At 51.6% G+C, this 24,452-nt stretch overlaps 1 protein-coding gene across 7 annotated transcripts in view; it reads left to right on the top strand.

The window, feature by feature from the left end:
- Positions 1-24,452, top strand: part of PAX5 (paired box 5) — a 133,500-nt gene that overhangs the window by 4,633 nt on the left and 104,415 nt on the right. For 5 of the 7 annotated variants that reach the window (XM_077171374.1, XM_077171372.1, XM_077171371.1 and 2 more), the window contains exons 2-5: positions 2,750-2,915; positions 7,283-7,480; positions 12,139-12,203; positions 14,136-14,264. In XM_077171374.1, coding sequence (XP_077027489.1) covers positions 2,750-2,915; positions 7,283-7,480; positions 12,139-12,203; positions 14,136-14,264 — 558 coding nt within the window. The remainder of the gene's footprint in view (positions 1-2,749; positions 2,916-7,282; positions 7,481-12,138; positions 12,204-14,135; positions 14,265-24,452) is intronic. The other 2 variants (XM_077171377.1, XM_077171376.1) reach the window with 2 other exon arrangements.

Below are 24,452 nucleotides of genomic sequence, written 5' to 3'. Positions count from 1 at the left end.
GTTCCGAGCGAGATTTCGGTCCCTCCTGGCGCCGGTCCCCGCTGCTTCCTCGTCCCGCGTGGGCAGAGCCGCTGGCCGCCTCCGTCCCCTCCAGGGACGCGGGGACGACGAGGCGGGGACGCGGGGACGACGAGGCGGGCTGGGCATGGTCGGAGCGGCCCCGACCCGCTGGGTCGGCGGGTCCCCGGGACGGCCTCCCTTCGCTCCCCCTCACTCCCCGCCCGCCCGACTGCACCATGGCTCTGGGTTAGGCCCGCGGACCCCTCCTGGGGCTACCCCTCCCGAAATAGCCCCCGAGTCTCTGCCCGTGCCCCCTCCCTGCGGAGGGCAGGGGCGGCTGCCTCCTCCCCGCACCCAGGCGCGGACGGAGCTCGGTTTCCCCGCCGCTCCAGCAGCCCCCGGCCCGACGGGGCCCCCGGTCCGCAGCTGCCGGGGAGCGCCACCCCGGCAGGGAGGCCCCGGCGGGCGGGAGCCGGGCTCGGCGCCGGTGCCGCTGCCCGGGGCTGTGGCAGGTTTGGAGGAAGGGACGGCCAGGGCCCCAGCCTTTGTTTCCGGCGCCTGGAGGGTCGATGCTCCCGGCCTGGGCAGGCCCGGCTCCCGCCAGCCTCCGGGGACTGGGGACGGGCTCCAGGGGGAGGCTCGGCTCCTTCCCTGAGGGAGGCACGTCTTAGTGATGCCTTCTCTACCCTTTTCTTCCTGTTCTTTCCCTTTCTTTTTGTTGCTTTTTATTTTTCTCTAATTTCCTTCCTTCCTTCCTTCCTTCCTTCCTTCCTTCCTTCCTTCCTTCCTTCCTTCCTTCCTTCCTTCCTTCCTTCCTTCCTTCCTTCCTTCCTTCCTTCCTTCCTTCCTTCCTTCCTTCCTTCCTTCCTTCCTTCCTTCCTTCCTTCCTTCCTTCCTTCCTTCCTTCCTTCCTTCCTTCCTTCCTTCCTTCCTTCCTTCCTTCCTTCCTTCCTTCCTTCCTTCCTTCCTCTCCTTCCTCTCCTTCCTTCCTTCCTCTCCTTCCTTCCTCTCCTTCCCTTCCTTCCTCTCCTTCCCTTCCTTCCTTCCCCCCTTGCCCGACCACCACTCCAGGATCTTCCCACTGAAACTGTGCGTGATTCCTCTCACTCAGAGCCCTGCGGAGCCGAGGTCTCGTTCCGGGCAGGTGCCGTTTGCCTCCGCCGCCGCGGAGCTGTCTCACCCGAGTCTCGGCGTCCCGGGCACGCACCGGGCAGGGTCCCGGGGCCGGTGTGTGCTCCCGGGCACGCAGGGAAGCGCGGGCCGCTGGCAGAGTCCGCCTCTCCCGCTCCGCTGAAGGCACAGCAGGCTCCTGTCTGCTCGCCACAGCCTTGAACATCGCCTACTTCGTGCGGGTTCATTATGTGCCCTTACAGTGTTACAACGTGTTTGCGAAGTTTGACAGCAGTTTATCAATAGTGAAATAACAAGATTAAAATAAAAATAGCACTGTATAAATTTTTTTAAACACTGAGGCATTTGGCTTGCCAGCTTAGTCAGTACAGTTCCAATCCTGCTTGAACAGAGACATATTCTGTATTACTTTTGTTCCAGAATTGGCATCTGTACTATCTCTATGGCTTGTTTTTAGCTTCTCTATCCCTCTGTAATATAAGTAGTCGGGTGAATAACAACATAAGGGTTAATTATATTACCTTCTTGTACGGGGGATTAATGTGTGTTCATGGGGTTGACACAGCTTCACTGCTATTCCTCCAAGTGGGTCCTGGATCCCATCAGATATATAATTCACTTTGCTAAACGTGAACAGCGAAAATTTGCTCAAAAGGGAGTCATACACCAGGCTTGCCCAAGTGTTCATGTTTTATTTGTGGGATCACAATATCAGCCAAGACAGCTGTAAATTCTAGGAGCAGAATATCTTTCTTTCTTTCTTTCTTTCTTTCTTTCTTTCTTTCTTTCTTTCTTTCTTTCTTTCTTTCTTTCTTTCTTTCTTTCTTTCTTTCTTTCTTTCTTTCTTTCTTTCTTTCTTTCTTTCTTTCTTTCTTTCTTTCTTTCTTTCTTTCTTTCTTTCTTTCTCTCTTTCTCTCTTTCTCTCTTTCTCTCTTTCTCTCTTTCTCTCTTTCTCTCTTTCTCTCTTTCTCTCTTTCTCTCTTTCTCTCTTTCTCTCTTTCTCTCTTTCTCTCTTTCTCTCTTTCTCTCTTTCTCTCTTTCTCTCTTTCTCTCTTTCTCTCTTTCTCTCTTTCTCTCTCTCTCTTTCTCTCTTTCTCTCTTTCTCTCTTTCTTTCTCTCTGTCTCTCTCTCTCCTTCTCTCCCTTTTTTTCTCTCTCTTTCTCTCTTTCTTTTCCCCTTCCCCCACCTGATTAATTCAAGGCATCTGGGGAGAACCAAAACAAAACACAGCGTGTTTAATTTCAGGTGTCTTTCTGTGCTTGGGCAGAGGCAGTACGTGGGCTGAGTGCCCCCCCAGCCTCATTTCTGGCTCCGAGGAGCCTCCGCTCCGCGGGACGGCTCGGGGCCTGCCCCGGCGCTGGCGCGGCTCCGGGCGGAGGCTGCTCCGCTGCGGCGTCACCGCGGGGCTCCCCGTGCCCGATGTCCCCTCGGGCCGGAGGGTCCTGCCCTCCTCACAGCTCGTGTCATTGCGGCGCTCGGGTCACCTCCCCGCTGCGCCGGGGCAAATCGGGCCGGTTCTGGGGAGGCGGCTCTGGGGTGGCGGTTCTGCCCTGCCGGGACAGCCGCAACTCTCTCACAGCGCTTGTCCTGCCCTTCTACCCCTCCCCGTGTGTTTCAGGACATGGAGGCGTGAATCAGCTGGGGGGTGTTTTTGTGAACGGCCGCCCTCTCCCAGATGTCGTTCGCCAAAGGATCGTGGAGCTCGCCCACCAAGGGGTCCGGCCGTGTGACATCTCCCGGCAGCTCCGCGTCAGCCACGGCTGTGTCAGCAAAATACTCGGCAGGTAAAGGGGGACGGCGAATCCTTCCGTGTCCGTCAGAGGTGGCGGTGCCAGCCCCAGAGCTGGAGGCTGCGGACAAACGGGGAGGGGAGCGACTTCACGAGGAGCCGTGTTTTTGTGTGTCTGATGTGGAGAGAAACAGCCAGTATCTGTGGGTCTTGTTAGCCCCCGTTACAGGTTCTAATTCTAATGCAAAGTGCAGAACGCCATGACTATTTGCTGTGCATATATATATATATACATATATATATATAGTGTATGTCCTGCACTCGTCTGCTCTGAACAGGAAGGAATATCTGGGAGTCATATTCAGCAAAATGTGAAAAAAGTAGAAGTTGTGGAAATTACTTGTTTTGCTTCCTGAGTAGAGCTCCTTTTAAACAATATTATCATTATATATTTCATCAATATTGCGGCACGTGCATTCATGCAAGCTATTCTGCAATCTATCCCACTGTTTATAATCAAACATCTTTTTCCAGTCTTCTACTGGATTAAGAGAGCACAGAACACCATGAGTAACTAGTAACCATCTTAAAGGTATTTTGGCTACTTTGGTAGCTCTCTGTTCGGTCAAGAGCTGCTCCAAACACTATGGCAACAGGATATTAATATCATTCTGAATTACTCTGAATTAATATTATTCCTGATGGCCGTTTAAAATTTGGTGCAGATTCAGGTAAAAATGCCAAGCTTGCTTTTTCCCTTTTTGATTTCCCAATCTTCTGTAACAGGCCTAACGTTATTTGTGTAAATTACCATTTTCAAATGGTTTTGAAGCCCAGGTATTCTTACAGACTTGGGCAACTTATATTAAGGGGATTTTTTTTTTACAAAGCGTTTTTCTTTATCATCTGGAAAAGTTAATTATTGAGTTGTTTGTTATGATTTCACAGTTGATTTCATTGTTTAGCATTTTACTCTTTTTATTTTAAATTTCTTTTCCAGTTCCTTACAAACATAGCATAGCTGCAAAGATGATTATTAAGGCGTTTAATTTATACCAACACACAGGGGGTGTGTGGATCAGCCAGTGCCCGTGTCAGTGTTCAGGTCTGTCAGGATCACAGGTCCCAGTTCTTGTCGCTGTTTTCCACACAACCATCTCAGCTCTGCCTGGCCAAGCTGGCGAGCAGCAGCTCCAGTGCCAGGGCTGCCCTCGGCGCTCCTGCTCCACCTCTCCCCCTTCCTCAGGGATGTGCCTTCCCTGCAGCCTGCATGCTCCTCTGGGGTTTTGAGAACACTAAAGCCTAGAACTGGTGTGGAGAGGAGAACTTTCCATGGGCTTTGTGCTGCCCACCACGGGCTGTTTCACCCAGTTACAGCTCCTGCTCCTGCCTGGCTGGTGGGGTCTGGCCGGTGGTGCTCACTGTTGCATTGGAACTCCACCAATTCCCATCAGGACCAGCACACAGCCTGGAAACAGGCAATGTATTTATCCAGGCAGAAGTCTGATGGTTTTACTTTTGGCAGTTAGGTCTGCTGTTAGATGTATTTGCACTATGGAGCTCAGAGTGAGGTTCTAGAGCTCTGTCATTAAAGTTGTCAGCAATAAATTGGAATTTCATAGCTCATTATTTTCCTAACTAATAATTACAGTGGGTAAAATGTCTCTGTAATTGCATCTCTGTGTGTATATGTTTTCTTGCATGTGTGCATGTGTGTAAAAAGTGGGAATCCTTATGATAAATCCTTGCATTTGGAAATTTGTTATCGGGATTTTTCAGTACTAGATGCAGTTTTAAAAATCCATCCAGAGGCAGGTAACCAGCTGTTGTAGGGCAAGTGAAGCTCTTAACCCTCAGAGGAGGGTGCTGTGGTGGTGCCCACCCTACACCTGCCTTTGCAGCTCTCTGGAGCAAAAGGCCCTGACCTGATGCACATGGAATGGTGCTGGCTGCAGCGATCCCCGCCCTTAAAATGAGGATGGGAGTCAGAAATGCTGGGGCCATGCAGCCTGCAGGCTTTGTGACTGTGCAATTTCGTGCCGTACAACACGACTGCACCCAGATTCCTTGCCGGGGAGAGGAGGGGGATCTTGGTGTCAGAGCAGGGTGAGGACTGTCCCCACGTGTCCCCAGGGCCATGCCCTTCCCCCTGCATGCAGGGAGGCATCTGGGCTCAATCCTGTGCCTCCCTTCGGGGCAAGCCTTCCTTGGGCTCCTCTGTGCCTGGGCTGGGCTGAGCCAGCGAAGCGGGCAGGTGGGCAGAGCTCAAAGGCTCGGAGAGGAGAGGTCTGGCTGCTCTGAGGAACCAGAGCTTTGTCCCCTGGTGAGCTCATCACAGCTGCACTACTGAGGTGGCAAGGGCCCTCTCTGGCTTCCTGCCTGGGCTCAGCCATGGGAAAGCCGTGGCTGGTCTGCACAGGCACAGCATCCTGTCCTGCTGGGTGTGCTCCTCTTGGCCAGGCTGCCCTGGACTGCAGGGCACTGGCCCTGCGCTCTGTTGCGAGAAAGCACTAAGAAACATTTGTGAAATCCACAATTTTGACTAGATCTAAGAAAATTGTGAGCTGTTGTCTGGTAGCATCTGTAGTGTTGCTGGGCTGCGTTCTACATCCTCCTCAAAGAAGCAGTGCCAGCAATCTCAGCCTCAAGGTTTTGAGGCAAGAGGTGCAAGATTTTAGAAGGTTTACGGGCCATGTTTGCCGTTATTTTGTCATGTCCTCATGGAAGTGCAAGGGGAACTAAATTTTTCCCATCTGCCTTAAAGCTCACAGCATTTAGGGGCAGAAGGAGGGTTAGTCCATCTCTAACATTCAACACTTGCTATTATTGATATTGCATGAATAGCTCATGGAGACTGGTAGCCCTGAGTCAACATTTACACACAAAGTATCTGAGAACATGTGTGAACAATTTGGTGTCAGAGCTCTCTCAGAAGCACTGAGAACAGGTAGCCAGGCAAAAATTTGATGAACATGATTGCATGTTTCAGGGAGGCAGACTTTGACTGCACAGGCTGTTTGTGCTCTGCTCAGGCTCAAAAGATGGGAGATTTTTTTTTTTTTTTTAATGGTTATGTCAGATAGTTGCAGGGAAAATACATTAATAAGCATTCTTATCTTCGTGCTTGTGAGTTTTTTCTGAGCTAGGAATGGGGGCACAGGGCAGCGAGCAGCTGTGACTGAACTGCTGCAGGCGCAGCCCGGTGGGCACCTGGAGGGTGAGAGGCTGCTCTGTGTGGAACGGGGTGCAGGATTAAGGCAGCCAGGGTGGCAGCTTATTAGTTGGGGTTTATTTTTCATCTGGCCATGTGAAAATTCACAAGATGCAAATAAGTTCAGGGCTGTGAGAGAGCCTCCTGCGTGGAACGCCCTGGCTGCAGCACGGAGGAGCAGAGTCTCATTCTCGGTCTCTGTTCTGGCCCTCGGCACGTGAGATGTGGCTTCTGCTCCTCACAGCATGGGCAAGACTACCCTAAAAGGGGAGACTGGCAGGCCCAGGGATCCTGGCTGCCATGTGTTATGGCCAAGCTACCAAAAGCAGTTGATCTTGTGTGATGTACATGTGGAAAATCGGTCGGATTTATATTGGTTGAGGGGTCTCATTCTCCACCTTTCCTGGGTGGAGGAAGGTGGCACCAGAAAGGTGGCACCAGAAAGGTGGCACCAGAAAGGTGGTACCAGAAAGGTGGTACCTTCTCTGGCATCAGCAGAGCTGCTGGTAGTGGGGAAGATGCTGCACCCGAGGAAGGGCTGGTCACAGAAACCAACCCTGCCTCAGCTGGACCCCTCCGGAGCATGAGCAGCTCCCTTTCCCTCAAAATTTGTTATTGAAACTACTGAAAACGTAATGATGAAAAGAATACATTTTGAAAAATATGAACTATTAAAACCATAATATGCATATTAAAATAATAAAACAGGAAAAAGATATGCTGGTGTATTTATTCCAGAGGTGCAAATAAAATACAATACAATATCTAGCCTTTATTTCACTTTCAGTCATAACAAGCTGTAGATATTAATGACAGCATTTCTGTAAAAAGAGTAATTTGCTACAAAAGAGTCCACTGCAAAAAGTGGTCTTTGGTGTGATTTGTTTCTATTATTGCCAGTACTGCTGATTAATAACACACATTTTCAGTTAATTTTGGATCTCAGCATGCCCTTTAATCTTGCGTTGTTTCTTTTGTCTTGCTATTACAGAAAAATATATATTGTATCCTGAGGCCCAATTCCAATTACTATAAGTTAATCTATTAGGTGATAAAGAAGCACACAGGCAGGAAATGTGTATGTGAAAGTGAAGATGTATCTCAGGATTTGCTGGGGTTTGGTTACCTTGAAATGATGTTCTCTATAAATCTCAGAGCATGTTCTCTGTCTGTGTGTGATAACCAAAGCTTTGTTTTGGATGTTGTCCCAGGTATTATGAAACCGGGAGTATTAAGCCTGGAGTGATTGGAGGATCAAAACCAAAGGTCGCCACACCCAAAGTCGTTGAAAAAATTGCAGAGTACAAACGCCAAAATCCCACCATGTTTGCCTGGGAGATCAGGGACAGACTCCTTGCTGAGCGGGTGTGTGACAACGACACCGTGCCCAGTGTCAGCTCCATTAACAGGTAAAGGGGTGGCTCTGGGGTGGGCTGCTCTGGGGAAGCACTGTCACATGGCTTTGTCTTTTAGCAGCATCGGGTGTTCGGGGCTCTTTGTAAGAAAAGCAGCCTCACCTGTTTCCCCGGGGCACCTGGGCCTGGGAGCAGCTCTGGGCTGACCTGAGTGCTGAAGCACCACGGATGATCAGGCTTTCCTAGGAGTGGGCAGGTTCTTCTGCCAGCCTTGGCTTCTTTTCCATCCTTTCCTTTCCCTGTTTGTGAGTCTGAGGTCCTTGCTGGGAATGACCCTATGTGTTTGCTATGGGCAAAGCCCCTGCTCTGCTCTGTGGGGTGAGGGTTCAGTGGGACAGGCTTCCCCAGGGGGGAAGCTCAGATGGCCATTGAGTAGGGTGGCAGGGACCCAAGGCATGGGGCTGAGGCTCTGTTTTGTCACCTGACACCCAATTGTGCTGCTGGCATTGGCCTGTGTTCAGTGTGAATATCAATGGGGGAGTTTGGTTGGTAGTGTCTGCTTTTTACCTTGGGGAACTTAAGTGGCCTGGAACTGCTTTTGTGAAAATGCAGGGGAATCTCATTTGGAGTCTGAGTCCCATGTTTGGGTGTTTTGCCATGGCTTTGCAAGTCAGGGCTGGGCTCGTGGAAGGTCTGGAAGGTCTGGTTAGGGGCTCTGACCTGCTGCCTTGTCCATTACACCTTCTGTGGCCACAGTTTCCCCCTGAGTCAAGTGATGTATAAGGCTGGAAAAACCCAGTGAAATTCTACGTGACATCTCCAGCCCTGCCAGAGCAACAGTGAGAGCCGAATACTTGAGCAGCAGAGCTTTTGGGCACCCACGGCCCTGGCAAGCAGGGTTTGTTAATTTTCACTCTGTTCTGGGCTTCCTCCTCACCACGCCAGTGAGATGATTTTCACTTGTGCAACTGCATGCAAATTCTTTGAATGCAGCTCGCTATAAAATCTCTCATTTGCGTCCAGACGTGAAATAAATTGATGCAATATTCCTTTATTGGCTATCCCAATCTGATTTGCATTCATGGAGTTGCCGCTTGAGTAGCTGGAGTGGCTTCCCCAGCGTTAGGGGAGAGTGCAGCCTCTGCCCTGATGGACTAAATGTCGAGTCAGGGGTTGGTGGAATTAAAAGAAAAAATGGGTCAGCTCATGTGCAGCCTTGCTGCTTGGGAGCCCCTGCCTTGGGGGCTCCAGAGCATCATGCAGTAACTCTGTGGACATGGTGTCTTTCTTTAAAGAGGGTTTGAGAAATATTACAGACACCAGGAGAACCGAAGGAAAATGTCAAATACCTAAGGAAAAGCTCTGCTTCCATTAACATCAACAAGTCATGAGAGAAGCATGGCTGTTATAAGCAGTCCTCTGCTTGTGTAGGAGAATGTCCCATGTCCTCCAAAAAACTACCTAAAAGGCAGTCATAGCTCTAGGTAAAAGGGAGATTTAAGTAGCTTCCAGTCATATTTTGAGCCAGTTTCTGTGTTCCTCCTTGTATGCTTCCACACTCATAATGCCCACACCCCTACTGCTCTTGTATCAGAAACCCAGTTCATGATCTGTCACCAAGTTTTGGTTGTAAATCTAATTCTTTCTCATCTGCTTGTGACTCTGGCTAAGATCTTCTCCTTTCCTCAAAGGTTTGCAATCCCTTTTAAGAAATGCATGCAATCTGTTTGAGTCAATCTGTTTACCCAGAGAATTGTTTTTGCCAGCTTAGGAGCTCACCGTGAAAACCCAGACTGAGCAATAATGTGACAAAGAACCTGGAATTCACATCAAAACACTTGCCTTTAATCCTAAATCCTGCAGTTCCAGCAGTCTGTGGGGTTTATCCTCACATTTAACACCGCGTGTGTACTTTGGGGCTTTGCTGGAGGGAAAGGATGCAGCCCCTGCCCACAATACCCTTGTTCACCACTGAGGTACCAATGAGGGGCTGCCTGGTCAGCACAAACCCGAGCCTTGGTCTCGCTGAGTGTTCCTGCCCTGCTGCAGTTGCCATTTCTGCACGGGGAGGACAGAGGCCCCGCTCTGGCTCTCTGTTCTCTGTCCTCATGGTGTGAGTGTGCTCTCTGTCCCTGTCCCCTCAGTGTGGATGTGCTCTCTGTCCCTGTCCCCACAATGTGGATGTGCTCTCTGTCCCTGTCCCCTCAGTGTGGATGTGCTCTCTGTCCCTGTCCCCACAATGTGGATGTGCTCTCTGTCCCTGTCCCCTCAGTGTGGATGTGCTCTCTGTCCCTGTCCCCTCAGTGTGGATGTGCTCTCTGTCCCTGTCCTCATGGTGTGAGTGTGCTCTCTGTCCCTGTCCCCTCAGTGTGGATGTGCTCTCTGTCCCTGTCCCCACAATTCTCTGTCCCTGTCCCCTCAGTGTGGATGTGCTCTCTGTCCCTGTCCCCACAATGTGGATGTGCTCTCTGTCCCTGTCCCCTCAGTGTGGATGTGCTCTCTGTCCCTGTCCCCACAATGTGGATGTGCTCTCTGTCCCTGTCCCCTCAGTGTGGATGTGCTCTCTGTCCCTGTTCCCACAGTTCTCTGTCCCTGTCCCCTCAGTGTGGATGTGCTCTCTGTCCCTGTCCCCACGGTGTCAGGGCTCCGTTGTTCCCTCGCACGGTGCTGATGCTGCTGCTGTGGAACATTGGGGTTTATGGGGATGGACTCCTGCAGCTCATCCCTGCTATTGAGGGGGCCTTCCAGCAGACAAATCTGAGCTGCTGCCTCCATGTAAGAGTGAATAATAATTATTATTATTAATTAATAACATTAATTTTAATAATAGGTCACTCTTCAATAGCAGAAGCAAGCCTGTGTGGCTAAGACTTAATTAATCATTGTGATTAGCTTTGCTTGAATCAGCTGAGAGCTGTCCAGCTGCTTTCAAGTGCTCCAGTCTCCATTCCTCCAGAGATAAAGATGTTTGTGTGTCAGGAGGCCCTGGACACCCTTTCTTCACCATGACAGCCCTGTGCAGTTGGGCCCTGCAGGCTCTGTCTCTTTGCTGTCCCCGCTGTTCCTGCCCCTCTCACTGGGCTGGCTGTTCTGTGGCTGTAACCCATCCCCTGGGTGTGCCTGGCACCCAGCAGCTCCACTCTGGGGCTGCCAGCTGGAAGGTGCCTTGTGGACAGACAGACCTCTGCAGCCTCCATCAGACTCCTCCAGGGAACGGGAGGGAAGGGGATGGCAGTGCATCCTTCTCTGGGATGGAGCTGGGTGTCACCAGTGCTGGTCCCTGGGCCTGCTTAGGGGGGGCTTGCCAGCAAGGGCCTGCTGTGAATTCCTGCAGGTTCACCCCCAAGCCCTCTCCTCTCCTCTCCTCTCCTCTCCTCTCCTCTCCTCTCCTCTCCTCTCCTCTCCTCTCCTCTCCTCTCCTCTCCTCTCCTCTCCTCTCCTCTCCTCTCCTCTCCTCTCCTCTCCTCTCCTCTCCTCTCCTCTCCTCTCCTCTCCTCTCCTCTCCTCTCCTCTCCTCTCCTCTCCTCTCCTCTCCTCTCCTCTCCTCTCCTCTCCTCTCCTCTCCTCTCCTCTCCTCTCCTCTCCTCTCCTCTCCTCTCCTCTCCTCTCCTCTCCTCTCCTCTCCTCTCCTCTCCTCTCCTCTCCTCTCCTCTCCTCTCCTCTCCATTCATGGCAGGCAGGGATGGAGGGGAGTTTGTCAGGCACAGGGAGGGCAGTGTTGACGCTGGCATTGCTGCTGTGCCTGGGGCTGGGAGTGTGTGGTGAGCCAAGGACGTGGCTCCTTCCATCCTGCTCCAGTTCTGCCGCACCTGAGGCAGAGCTCTGTCACCTCCAGAGGCATTTCTGACCCTGTCTGTCCTTTCCTCATAGCACATGGGCAGGTCAATAACGTGTGTGGCATCTCCCCAGAATCTCCCCTCATGGCAGGTACCCTCTGTCCTGCACACCACACATGCCTTCTGCTTTACCTGTGTCTCTGAATTTTTTCTCATTGACGTCACTATCAATCACAGCAGTGACTGCATGTACCCAGTGATGGTAAATGTGGTCATTTCATTCAGCTTTTAAGATTAGCATTTATGCCAACATGTAAAAAAAAAAAAATTGGCTGAGCTGATCCTTTCCCAAGGTGTCCAATGCCTCTAGCCATGTGAGTGCCAAACCTGGTATGCTCTAGCCTCACAAATGTGTCCCAAGAGTGCAGACCACAGCCTGCTGGGGCTTTGGGCTCAGAGGGTCCCAGCTCCCTGGGGAGGGGGCACTGGCCTGCTGGCTGCCCAGGTAGCTGTGGGCTTCTCTTTCCCGGGCAGCGAGGACTGGGTCCTCAAAGCCACCAAGCACCGAGCTCTGGAGCATGCTGAGAGCCATGCAGGTGCAATCCTGCTTGGCTGCGCTGGGATGAGCTTGCTTGAGCGGGAGGTTGGACAGGTGACCTGCTGCCAGCTGTTGTCCCTTCCAGCCCAAACCATTCTGTGATTCTGTGACCGTGGAATGTCACCCTGATGACTCTAATGGCAGGGGCTGGGGGCACAGGTGTGGTCCTGGGTCCACCCGCCAAACTTTGGTCTTTCAGTAGTGAATGGTGAGGGGAACATATGCAGAAAGGCATTTTTTGTATTGATGTAGGTGTCCTGCCCTGAAAAAATAGTGTCTAATGCCTCCTGCCATTGCATGCCTAATGCTAAGTGGTCATGTTTTTCCATTACTCACAGGATCATAAGGACCAAGGTGCAGCAGCCACCCAATCAGCAGGTCCCAGCTTCCAGTCACAGCATAGGTAAGGAAAACTTTTTTTTTAAAATACATTAAAAAAATAATAATGGATTACAAATACTCTGAAGAACATTTAATCATTCTTATGGACAGATAATTCTGCATAAAACACTTCAGCACACGTGCTAATGTGCCTTCTTTGTCATTCTCCAAGGGCTGAACATAGTAAATGAATTTTATAAATACTGCTAAAAGGTTTTGAATTTTACTGATTATTATGATAAATAGCTTTCACCATGAGACAGAAAATTGAAATCTAAACCAAAAAAACCCCACTAATAGGGGTCTATAGAATGTCAGATAATTAAAGTAATAAATCAAGAAAGGGATACTTATTCATAACATTTTCTGCATCATTAGTCAGTAAGTAGTTTTGAATGTGTTTTTTCCATCTATCAACCATCCCTTCCATAGTTCTTTGTGCACTTGCAGTCTTGAGTGAAGAGGTAGCCAAACTTTCTGAAACTTTTAATTCAGCCTCAGAGCAGTGATGCTGCAGCCTGAGGGAGGGGATGCTGGTGGAGGGTGACCCAGAGGAGACCCCCAGGCTGCTGAGACACCTCAGCCCTTCTCCTGGCTGAGTGTCTCTGTGAGGGGGGCGGGTGTTTCAGTGCTGCAATGCAGCAGGCGTGGAGGGGCTCAGGGCTGCTCTCTTCTTGTCCCTGTTCCGTCAAACCCATCAGGGCACTGGTCAGCCCTTGCTTCATAGGAAGTGGTGGGGGCTCCTAGTTTCTCTCTGCCTTTATGTTGTCACCTGTGATACGGTGAAATGCTTGCTGCTTCTCTCTCGGCAAGGGTGTGCTGGCACTGGGAGAAAGGGAGTGGAGGTGCAGAGCAGCCTGCACTTTTTCAGCTTGTCAGAGGAGTCATGCTGTTGACCCTGCGCCCTTAGCCTTTCTCTCCAGAAAATGCCAAAACAATCTTGGGGAAGAAAAGCTCCTTTTATCTCACTGTGGTGGCTTAAGTGTTTCTCTTCTTGAAAAAGTCAAGAACAGAGAAGAAAAATCTTTTTTCTCAGGGCTTGGAGTTGATAGAGGGAGCATGGATTCCTGATATGGGTTCGCTCTGTGTGAGTCCTGTCTGGAGGTCTTTGGTGTGGTCCCACATGTGTGACCCATCCTGTCCATGGGGTCTGTGGTGACTTCTAGGATGCAGGGGCGTGGCAGGACAGGCTCAGCCTGTGAGCTGATGGAGGTGATGGGGGTGCTCCTGTGAAGCCTTGCACACTCACAGCATAACGAGGGCAGTGTTTGCTGTGCAATCTGGCACATCCACACTGCCCTTGAGTGACTGCCCTTGCTGGACACAAACAGGACCCTTTTCTGAGGGTTCTTCCAAAGCAAAGTGGGTTTGGGTCATTTTTCTGGGAACCTCAGGGTCTTTCAGCCATCCATCCCTAGGCAGCTGCAGCTGTGCAAGGTGTCCATGGCCAGAGGTTAGTGGTGTGGTCTGACAGGATGCAGACAGCACAGTGCAGCAGCAGGTGCAGGGTGCCCTGCTCCCAGGAGGCTCCTGCCCCGGGTACCCTCTTGTGGCAGCTCCTCTCTCTGCATGACTGTGCTCCCAGCAAGCTCTGCCGCCTTGCTGGGCTGCTGTGTCGCTGGAAGGCCTCTGCTGTCCCAGGCAATGAGGTTTTGCACCGAGCCTTGTGTGAGATGGGGTGCCTGACAGCTGAGGAAAAGCATCTCCTGTCCCTGAGCACACAGACCCAAGCCCTTGTGATGGGGCAAGGGCTGGCCATGCCCCTCCTGCCACCCCTGCACCGGGCTGCTGTGGCATGCTGCTGGGGTGGATGGGCACGGCAGGGATGGGTGAGGGCTCTTCCCGAGCTGGAGGGGCCACGATGGCCAGCTGAGCCCCAGCCCGCCTCCTTCACGCCACGGGGCCAGGGGCTTTTGGGTGAGCTGGTGACTGACGGCCTGCCCTTGCCTTGCAGCCTCCACAGGATCGGTCACCCAGGTGTCCTCCGTGAGCACTGACTCTGCTGGCTCGTCCTACTCCATCAGCGGCATCCTGGGCATCGCCTCCCCCGGCACCGAGAGCAACAAGCGCAAGCGGGACGAAGGTAGCGGGAGCCGGGTTTGGGGAGGTTTGGGGAGTGCCTGCTGCTCAGCACGGGGCTGGGCAGGGCTGGGTGCTGGGGGCTGTGCTGTGATGGGGCTCTGGGCAACCCCTGCAGGGCCGTTTGGACTTTGCCGAGGTCACAGACAACCAGGGACCATCCCAGTGACCCAGAGGCCAGGAGCAGGGCCTTCTCCAGGTGTTTTGGAAGGCTATGGCAGCGTGTCAGTTTGGAGCCAGGCCTTCCTCCACACTGTGGAACTTTTCCCTCCTGCCAGTAAATAGGGGAAGAGACGCAGCTGTGTTGACTCTGTGGCTGCCTGAAATAGGAAATATCTGCAAAGTGACAGAAAATTAACTGCATAGACATTAGCTGTGCTGCTTCTCCCAGGACTTGCTTCACCAGGGACATTTGTCAGTCTTGAAGGGTGGGAGTAAGCACAGTCCAGTTGGGGTTGGATATTGCTGATACACTCCTCAGATCCACAGGGTGTATGGTCCTGTTTTGTTCTGCATCCTCCTGAAAACAATGTTTTGGACAGAAAGGCACCAGAGGTGGAGCGGAAGGTACGAGAGGAGAAATTCTCTGCTGGTGTCTTTTTAAAGTACCTTTAGTTTAAAGCATTACTTTCAGTTTGGAAGAACCTACATAGAGAAGCTGAGGCCATGGCTGTGGACACAATTTGTATGGTAGAGGGGACACCAGAACTGCAGTGGGGCTGTCTCAGCAGAGGATGCAGAGGGCATGTGAGGAGGGGTGCCTTTCCTGCTGAATCAGCCTCCTGCCTCTAGCTGAGGAGCATCCACGTTCCTCAGCTTCTGCTGCTGGTGCGGGTCCAGCAGTGCCCTGCAAGCAGAGCAGGTCCAGATCCCTGCACTGCCCCCCTGCCCCTTGCTGCCCAAACCCTCCTGGAGGAGCTGAAGCTGCAGTGGCACCCCCAACCCACCCCCATCCCCTGGGGGACACACAGCTAAAATCAGCAGCCTGGTGCCTGAGCTGTGCAAGCAGGGTCACGTGCCAGTGCATCCTTTAGTGAAACACATGATCGGGTTGCAGAGTACACCCAGATTTACTGAACCAGGAGAAAAACTGCAAGAGGCTGGGGGGCCAATGTTAGCCACATGGAAACTAATTTAATGGTGGAAGTATAAAGCTCTTTGTGCTCAGGTTCCTGCTAAATTTACTATTGTTACTTTACTCTGTGATTATACACCTGTTTATTTTTTTCCAAATCCAGGTTATAAATGCATAGTTAAATGTATGCATTAAAGCAGGTAGGGTAGAAGTTTTATGTTTTATCAGCCAGGTCAGGAGACAGTCTGTACTGATGCCACATGGCTCCTCTGCCACAGAGACATTTTTTGGGTGTCTGTCAGAAGACACTGCTTTAACTGCAGAGAAAAGGATTAAGTGTTTCCTTGAAAAGCAAAAGCAGTTCCAGAAGAAGAGCTGAGAACCTTCTCAGCTTTTCTCAGTCCACATTCAGAAATGTGCATGTGATTGCTGAAGCAACCCCCCTCAGTTTGGCAGGATGAGTCATGGGGTTTGAGCTCCTGGGCTGGACAATAATGCTGTCCTCAGCAGGCTGCTTAAACTGCTTTTGTAATAGGCTCAGGGCTGCAGGTTTGGAGAGGCACAGTCAGGTACTCCAACACCTTTGTCTGTTAGTGGGGAGCCCCAGGAGCGTCCATAGCACCCTCCCTGTCCTGCTGACCACAGGGTCCTTCTGGATGGGTCTGGGTGGGGGCATTGTGCTCGTGGAGGAGTCCCAGGGCTCTGTGCCTGCTACACATTCCTCTGATATAAGGAGGAGAAGCATGTCACCTGAGTTTGGCCTGTATGACGACCTGGGTGCCCAGGTGGCAGAGCTGATTTAGCCATTTCCTGACTTGGGGAGGCGCTCTCCCCAGAGACCCCCGGCACTGTGTCCTTTGTCTGTAGCTGCTGGAAGGTGAGTGCCTGCTGCTCTGCCTCCCTGCACACGTTCCTGGAGCCACTGGCTGTGCAGGGCTGTACACGTGTCCTGGCTGCCCTCGGCCTGGGGCTGAGGTGCGAGGGACTTGCCCTTCCAGCTGCACTGAGCACTTGATATAATTCAGTAATCAGTTTTGTTCTCCTCACTCGTGACGTTTTATTAGCAGATGTCACCAGTATTTAACCCAGTGGGGAGCTTGCTGGGTAGCAACAGGGGCAAACCAAATCAGACAGTCTTTATTGGTTTTTATAGCTGAAGGTGTCATTTTTTCCCCTGTTGTAATAGGGACATGGAGCAGATGTGCCTTGGTGGGGGATCAGTTGCTTTCACTTTTGGTTAAAGGACATGCTACTGGAGACTGGCATGAGGAGCAGGCTGTCCTGCAGTGAGACCAGGCAGCTGCTGCAGCCTCAGCAGTGGAGGATGCCGGGCAGCACCTGCCAATTGCCTCCTCAGGTGCACTGGGGGCAGGTGTGCCCAGCCCTACACCTCAGGGAGGGCTGCAGAGGTGCAGATGGGCAGCAGGAGTGCACAGAGTGACCACGATGGGCTGCCTGCTCTCAGCAGGGTCTGCTTTTAGGGCAGCAAGAGCCCTGGTCAGATCAAGCTGAGTGCTCCATCCAGTGCTGACAGCCAGCCTGTGTGTAGGGGCTGGTTTCACTGCACCAGCAGCAGCTGCTCAGGTGAGCAGCGCTGATTTCAGGATGGACACCTGACACATTTTGGGAAGTGCTGAGCATCTCCTGACTGAAAGTCAGAGCTTTCTGAAGTGGGGCTAAACAATCCTTGTCGAGCACTGAGAAAAGAGCAAAAGACACTTTTGTCCACAGGTGGGTGCATAGGAGACTGGGGTCAGGACCTGTTTTGGGGACAAGAGAGGTTGCTGGGCCATAAGTGCTCTGGGGGATTCACCAAGGATGATGGGGGAAGAAGGGCCAAGCCTCCTTCTCCCTTCACTCCCCCCTTTGCTAGCCCTGGTCTCCATCCTGCAGAGCTGTGCAGGTGTGGAAGCGGTGTCAGAAGGGCTCATGCCCAAGAGCAAGCACAACAACTGCTGTGCTTGTGCCATGCCAGCTGAGAGGGATGCTGCAGCAAGAATGCAGGCCTGAGGCATGGGATGTGCTTCTCACCTGGATGTCCTTGTGTGCTGCACCTGCCTCAGTGGGAGAGTGACACCCCTCCAGCAAAGGACTCTGGCATCTCAAGGAGCCTGTGCTCTGTGGGAACCTTGCTGCGCCTGCTGGCCCTTGCCAAGAGGGTTCTCAGGGCAAGGGGAGGATGTGGGGTGGTGCTGGCGCCTGCATGCTGGGTGTAGTGATGCTGCAGCCCGTGCAGAGCCCTCTGCCTGCCGGTGTCAGCGGGCCTGAGCTGCTCAGCCTGGCCATGCCTGGACACAAATTCTGCCCTCAGTGCAGGCAGCTGCTGTCTGTGCTCTGCTGCAGCTGGGGATGCTGTCAGGGCTGGCCTGGGGCTGGAGGAAGAATCTCGATCCTGCACTCTTGCACAGAGATGAGACTGGCTGCTGGTGGCCCTATGAGCAGAGCTGGAGCACTTACAAGAATCTCCACTCTTCTGGCTCCCCCTTGCCTTATGCAAAGCACTGTTTCCCACAGGGCAAAAATGCCTTTTTGGAGCAATTGCTTCAGGTTGTGTCAGGGTAGGAGTGCCTGACCTGCCAGAAGTATGCTTGTGCTTCACTTCTGACACAGAAATGTGCAGAAACCCTCAATACCATAGGGGCAGCAGGTGAGCATTAACAGCAGCTAAGTCAGTCTGACATCTGTTTGCATACAGTAGTTTCTCTGGAAGTCCAGGACTCTGTCATGCCCCTAACATTACCTGTAGGCTATTAAAATAGAGACTGACAATGGGCACAAGTGTCATGTGGCCCATCCTGCTGTGGCTAAAATCATAGAATACCCTCAGCTGAAAGGAACCCACAAGGATCACCAAAGTCCAACTCACAGCAAAAAGAAACACAAAACCACAATCCCACTCCAGGGCTATCACTGCCCCAGCACAGTGCTGCAGTGTGCAAGCTGGCACCTTTCAGCCCGTGTCAGGCAATGCAGGGCTGGCACAGAGGGGCCCCTCACTGCTCAGCTCAGGTGCAGCCATGGTGGCACAGAGGGAAACCTGCTTCCTCTCAAGGGCCTGGGCTGTGCTAGACCAGCTGGGCTGCGTGTTTCCCTTTTCTAGGTGCAGCTGATTCAAAAGGCTCTGTGCAACCATAAGCAAACTGTCTGTGGCCTGGTCTGCCCAAGTTCAGCAGGGCATCCTCAGCAAAGTGCCACTCAGGGTGCAAGTGTCTGCTCCTTGCTGCAGGAGAGGTTAGGCAGATCTGGATATGTGCAGCCAAGAGCTGCAGAGAATCTAACACTCAGTCTTAACAGAGACTTCCCAGCAGTGGAAGAGTTTGGGGAATTGAAAGCAGTGCGGCAGGAAACTTCCACTTGTACCAGTTGTTGTGTTTTGCTTCCATTCTCACCAGCATTATCATTATACTATTATTATCATCTTAATCCAACATTGCTGTCAGCATCTGGTGTGATGATGTAAGTGCTGGTGCTTTCTTCCCTTGACTGAACTCTTTGAGAAATGCCTTTAATCACAGATATGCTCGCAGGTGTTTGGGTCACAGCCTTCTGTCTGGGAGAATAGGGCTCCAAGAGGGGCAGGGACACTAACAGAAATGAGAAGGAAATGAGAAGGATTGCACACGATGGTGGATTGCCCATGAAGGATTACACACAGCGTCTGTAAGACATTGCAGAACCATCCCATTCTGCAGTCACTGTGTTTTCAGGAAGGGATGCCCTGGGTTAGGCATGTCTGGGTTCCAAGCAGGGCTGGCCAGTGCATGGAAGTTGATATGGGAGATAATACAGGGATATTTCCAATGACACCAGCACCACGGCCACTGTGGAGATCAGCTGGAGAAGTGCTTGGCACTTACAAAGGTGGACAAGAGCTCACCAAGTGAGTGACATGTCAGTGATAGAGAGACAGAGAAAAGCAAAGCATACCACTCTGCACAAGTGAGCGTTTCTGTATTTTGTGTCTTTCCTCCATAACAGGGCCCATGAGCTGTGTTTTCCCAGAGGGACAGGAATAAGAAAATACACTCACAGCTAGGCAGAGGTTTGAAGGGCTGTGAGCACAAATGTCTTGGAGACTGCATGAGAGGGTCAGTGGCCCCCAAAGAGAGCCTAACATGGAGTAAGTGCTGCCAGGTTCTTCCGTCATCTCCTCTTGTGGTCAGGGGACAATGCACCAAGGTATCAACTCCAGGAGGCTCCTGGAAAGGCTTGTAATGTACTTTTTTCTGCTTTTGGCTGAAGTCCACTTTAAAAGTTGAACACCAGGGCCACAGCTGGAGCTAAGCTTTTTCCAGAACACTCAGGTGTGACATTCACATGTCTGTGCCTGTCTGCAGTTGTGCCATGAATTGCAGTGGGTGTATGTGGATGGTGTTTGGGGGCATCCTGCTGCTCTGCCTCCCTTTGGTGGACACAAACATGTGTCTGTTCTGCCCTCATGGCCCCAGTGTCTTGTCTGTGACTGCAGAGAGCTCCCAGCTCATCATGGAGCTCTGTGCCATGGCAAAGCCCTGGGTGGTGAGAGCTGTGCCAACCTGCAGCTCCCTGGAGGGCCCGGGGCTATGAGGAGAGGCCTGCCAGCCATGAAGTTAGTCAGGAGTGTGTAAATGTCCCTTTCCAGCTATGGCTTTCCAAATTTTCATAAAGGTAAAGTAGACCTTACTGTAGGCACCCTGGTACTAGAAATACTACTCATTCAGATGCCAGAATCGTTGGTCTCTGAGGGCTGGAAGGCAGGATTCCTGTGTCCACTCAGACACCCCTGTCCCTGGCAGTCAGCGCTGCCTCTCTGCGCTCCCTGCTCATCCCAGGGCACCTCGTGTGAGCATCTGCTCTGCTGTAAGAGCCCTGTCCCCTCCTGGGAAGGGATGGGTGCTCTACCCACCTAAAATTTATTATTCTTTGGGGTTCCTTGAGTTGGTTTAGGCACTTTTGTCTCGGGGTGCTGGGTCATCCCCATCAGAGGGGCCTTGCTAAATGAGGGGTCATGGTGCTGGCCTAGGAGTGTGGATGGTGACAGAGCCCACAGAGGTGTTTGTACTGCCTGCCCACACTCTCAGCATCAGCAGGTGATGGGGTTCAGTGCACAAATTAGCCACTGATGAGGTCCAGTGCTGACATAAGCCCCTCTTATTCAGCTCACTTCAGACAGTGACCAGGGCCTGATGGTGTTGGGGGCTGATGGTACCCTGGACCCTATTTCTTGGGGTCTTCTGCACCATGCAAGTGATGTGCAAAGGACTGAACCCTTTGGGAATCTTAGCTGCAAGGGAGACAGTTAAATCAGACAAACACTGAGGGGAAAAATGCAGGAGGTTATGGAGGGAAAAAAATCACCTGCCAATATAAACTGCAGGTTTATTACATCAAAAGAGTTAAGTGTCAGTCTGGGCAGTGGTGAGTAGGAAGGGACACATGGAGAGAATGCCCTAGGGAATAGAAAGGGGCTGACCAGGCCTCCAGGCTCTGTGGAGAGATGCCTGCTTGGAGCACCTGGGATGCAAAATCCCACTGCTGAGTCAGCAATAGCTGAAAAGAGGCAGTGGGAAAATACATAAAAATCAAAAAACTCACTCTGTACTGCAGTCAAGTTAAACAAGTGGAGACATCCAAGCCCACATGGAGGTGAAAGAGAAAGAAACACTCTTCAGAGTCCTCAGGAAGTGCTGGGGTTCCCTTTAATGACTTCTGGCCCCACTTCAACAGCACTTACTCACTGGAGCAGTTTTACCCCAAGGAATGAGTGCAGGCACTACGGTGAGATGAAGCTTCTGAAGGGTGTGAGGCTCTGCAGGGCTGGCAAGTACTGATCTGAATTTCTCCTGCTGATGTAGACTGTCCTTTGCGTTCAGGGTTCCATTCCCTGGGTTGCACAGTGACTTGGCTATTTGTCCCATTATTTCTTTATGTCTTCAGAAGAAATGGTTTTCCCTCACCACACAGACACTGACATCATCATTTTAAACAGGGTTTGATGTGGGCTTTGCTATTACATTGCAATGATGGCTTCATCTATGCTATATCCAAAGCAATCTACTTTTGGGGGAAGTTTTATTTATTTTTTTAACATTTCATTGGAAGCTAATTTTTCAGTTCTTGGACGTAATTTCTGAGAACAACTGTAATTTTCTTTCAGCTTTTGCATTTGCCTTTTGTGTACCTTACATGGTCCATCCTGAATGTGCTGACATGGCAGCAGGCTCTGGCCATGCTGGTGGTTTGACACTAGCGGTGATGGTGTCACACCTAGGTGCTTGTGAGTGTCTGAAGGAGGAGTTTAATTTAAGAATTAAGGCCTTGAGCGTTCCAAGAACCACCCTGCATCTGGGGGCTCACTGATGCTGATCCAGCCATCCCAGACATTAACAGGAGCAGCTCAGCTGGCACAGGATTTCTCCTTGAAATTTCATTTCTCATGAAATTCTAGGGAAAAAAAAATATAGGTCAGCTCAGATCTCCACTATAGCAGCATTAAAATAATGTAGCCTCAGTTTCTGAAAAAGTTCTGCATGTCCACATTCACAGAAATTAAAAAAAAGCCATTTCAGCCTCCAACTGGAGCTGTTCTGATGTTTGAGAGCAAAGTGTTTGCCTGAGCTGTGCTCAGGCATGACAGAATTCTGGGGAGGGAAATTCCAGGCTGTGCCGAGCCAGGTGATCGAGCCTGTGGGCTGAGATCCTCCTCGTGCAACCTTCAGTTCTGTCAGACAGGGAGCATTCCATGTTCCTCACAGTCAGTGTGAGCCCCAGCTCCCTTGTGGCGCCCTGGCAGGCTGGACAGGGGCTTGCCTGAGCTCTGTGCATCCCTGGGCTCAGGGCTCTGGACACACAGGGTTTGCCTGCATCCCTGGGCTCAGGGCTCTGGACACGGGGTTTGCCTGCATCCCTGATCTCGGGGCTCTGTAAATGGGGTTTGCCTGCATCCCTGATCTCGGGGCTCTGTAAATGGGGTTTGCCTGCATCCCTGATCTCAGGGCTCTGGACACACAGGGTTTGCCTGCATCCCTGAGCTTGGTGCTCTGGGCACGGGGTTTGCCTGCATCCCTGGGCTGGGGGCTCTGGGCACGGGGTTTGCCTGCATCCCTGGGCTGGGGGCTCTGGACACGGGGTTTGCCTGCATCCCTGGGCTTGGGGCTCTGGACACACAGGGTTTGCCTGCATCCCTGATCTCAGGGCTCTGGACACACAGGGTTTGCCTGCATCCCTGAGCTTGGTGCTCTGGGCACGGGGTTTGCCTGCATCCCTGATCTCAGGGCTCTGGACACGGGGTTTGCCTGCATCCCTGGGCTCTGGCTCTGCTGCCAGCTCATGGCCTCTGTGGGAGCCCTGTGCACTTGGCCACGGCTGGCTGGAGGGCAGTGCCTGGTGGGCAGCTGTTTGCAGGTGGGGGTGTCCCTGTGCCTCGTGTCTGAGGGGTTTGAGGGATGGGCTGGTCCTGCCCCGGCCATCAGTGACGCTCACCTGTTCGCAGCTCAGCACAGGAAAACTCCCTGCCAGCACAGCTGCCCTCTCTGAGCACGCAGGTTACCAGCTGTCTGGTGCGCACATCAAGCATGTTTGTCACTTCTCTCCTAATGTGGTCCCCGGGGCCCCTGTTTTCTAGAGAGCTCTCCTCTGGCTCTGAGGTGAAGCCCTGCCAGTTTGCGACTGGCTTCAGTGGAGCAGGGATTTTCTCAGAGCTGTGTTAATGAAAAGCCCAGACTTCCACCACTCCTTACAGCCCTGCTGTAGCTCCAGCTGTTCTCATCAGGAGCTGTCAACTGCTAGATGCTTTTCAAGGAACAACCTCTTCATATAAATTTAGCTGAAATTCAGTTTAGGGGTAGGTGACTTGTCAGATCATCCTGATGGTGCCAGTGCTGGGGCTGGCCAGGATTCTTTCATAGGAATGCATTTTTGAAAGAAGAAGCAGTTTTGTGGAAAAGCAGGACTTGTCAGTTTTGATGGATGTTTGTTATAAATGCTAATATAAAATAAGTAGAAAAGCCATGAGCAAGATGAATAATTCTCATTCATCAAGGAATCAGTAGAATCCAGAGAGGAGGAAATGCTGAGGTGCAGTCACAATGCATGTATGTATCTGTGTGCCTGTAATGCATCTGCCACATATATGTATAAACAGAGAGGTGACGAAAGTTTTGCTTTACAATGGGTACATTATATTATTCAAAAACTTTCACAATTAGTACTCTATTTTTTAAATTATGGCAGGGGTTTCTGAGAGGTCTGAAGAACAAAATCAAGAAAAGATTGTTTGGCTCTTTGGTGGTTAGTTTCCTTCACGTGCCACTCTTGAACAAGGTGCTTCTGTGAGAGGAGGGTCACACACTTCAGATCATGTGTGATGCTGGATTTTCCCCTTCTTCCTTGTCTGTACATCAGTGTCTCGGGTGAGCATAGGTCTGCACTGTTAAAACAAATGCTTGATTTTCAAACATGTTTGGGATGAGGGGAGCTTAGAGGAGCTGCAGTGTCTCAGCCTCGTTCACCCTGGAAGAGAGATTTGGCCAGTCACAGGTGGTGGCTGGAAAGAGGCAGGGCACTATTCCTACACAAAAGGTCTGGCCCCAGAGCATAAGGTAAATGATTTGGCAACTCTGTCATATCAAGAGCTCTCCAAGCATCATGTGTTCCTGTGTCAGGCTTTCTCTGTGTCCAAAGCAGTAATGGGTTTTCCATTGCCTTGTTCCATTTGTGAGGTGGGGTGACCACCAGGGCAAGGGTGTGTCTAGGCCAGGGTCTCCCTACACCCCCAAGTGTGCTTCTGCCCCTAGGGAAGAAGTAAAGAGTTCTGCAGGTAGTGTCAGGTCAGCTACCTTCCCACAAAGTGCAGCCCTAGTACCAGGATTGTCATGTAGGGACTGAGATTCGCTGCTGTCATAGTTGGTTCAAGCAATTCAAGCTTACTGGAATTTTAAAATCAGAATTATTTCCTTGACTGAAACGAGAGCCTCGTGAAATCCTGAGTGCTAGTGGAAAACCACTTTGTGTTGGTGCTTTGGGAAGCTCTGGAGTTAATATTGTGAGCTGTAATTGCTGTTGTTGCCGGTCGCGAGGTTCCCCGTGAGCATTCAGAGCAAAAGCAGGGAGAGGCAGAAAAGGGAGGTGTCCTGAGAT

This window comes from Agelaius phoeniceus, chromosome Z (genome assembly GCF_051311805.1).
Source record: "Agelaius phoeniceus isolate bAgePho1 chromosome Z, bAgePho1.hap1, whole genome shotgun sequence".
Taxonomy (NCBI): Eukaryota; Metazoa; Chordata; class Aves; order Passeriformes; family Icteridae; genus Agelaius; species Agelaius phoeniceus.
Note: the sequence above shows the minus strand (reverse complement) of the source record. Positions and strands in the feature narration are given on the sequence as shown.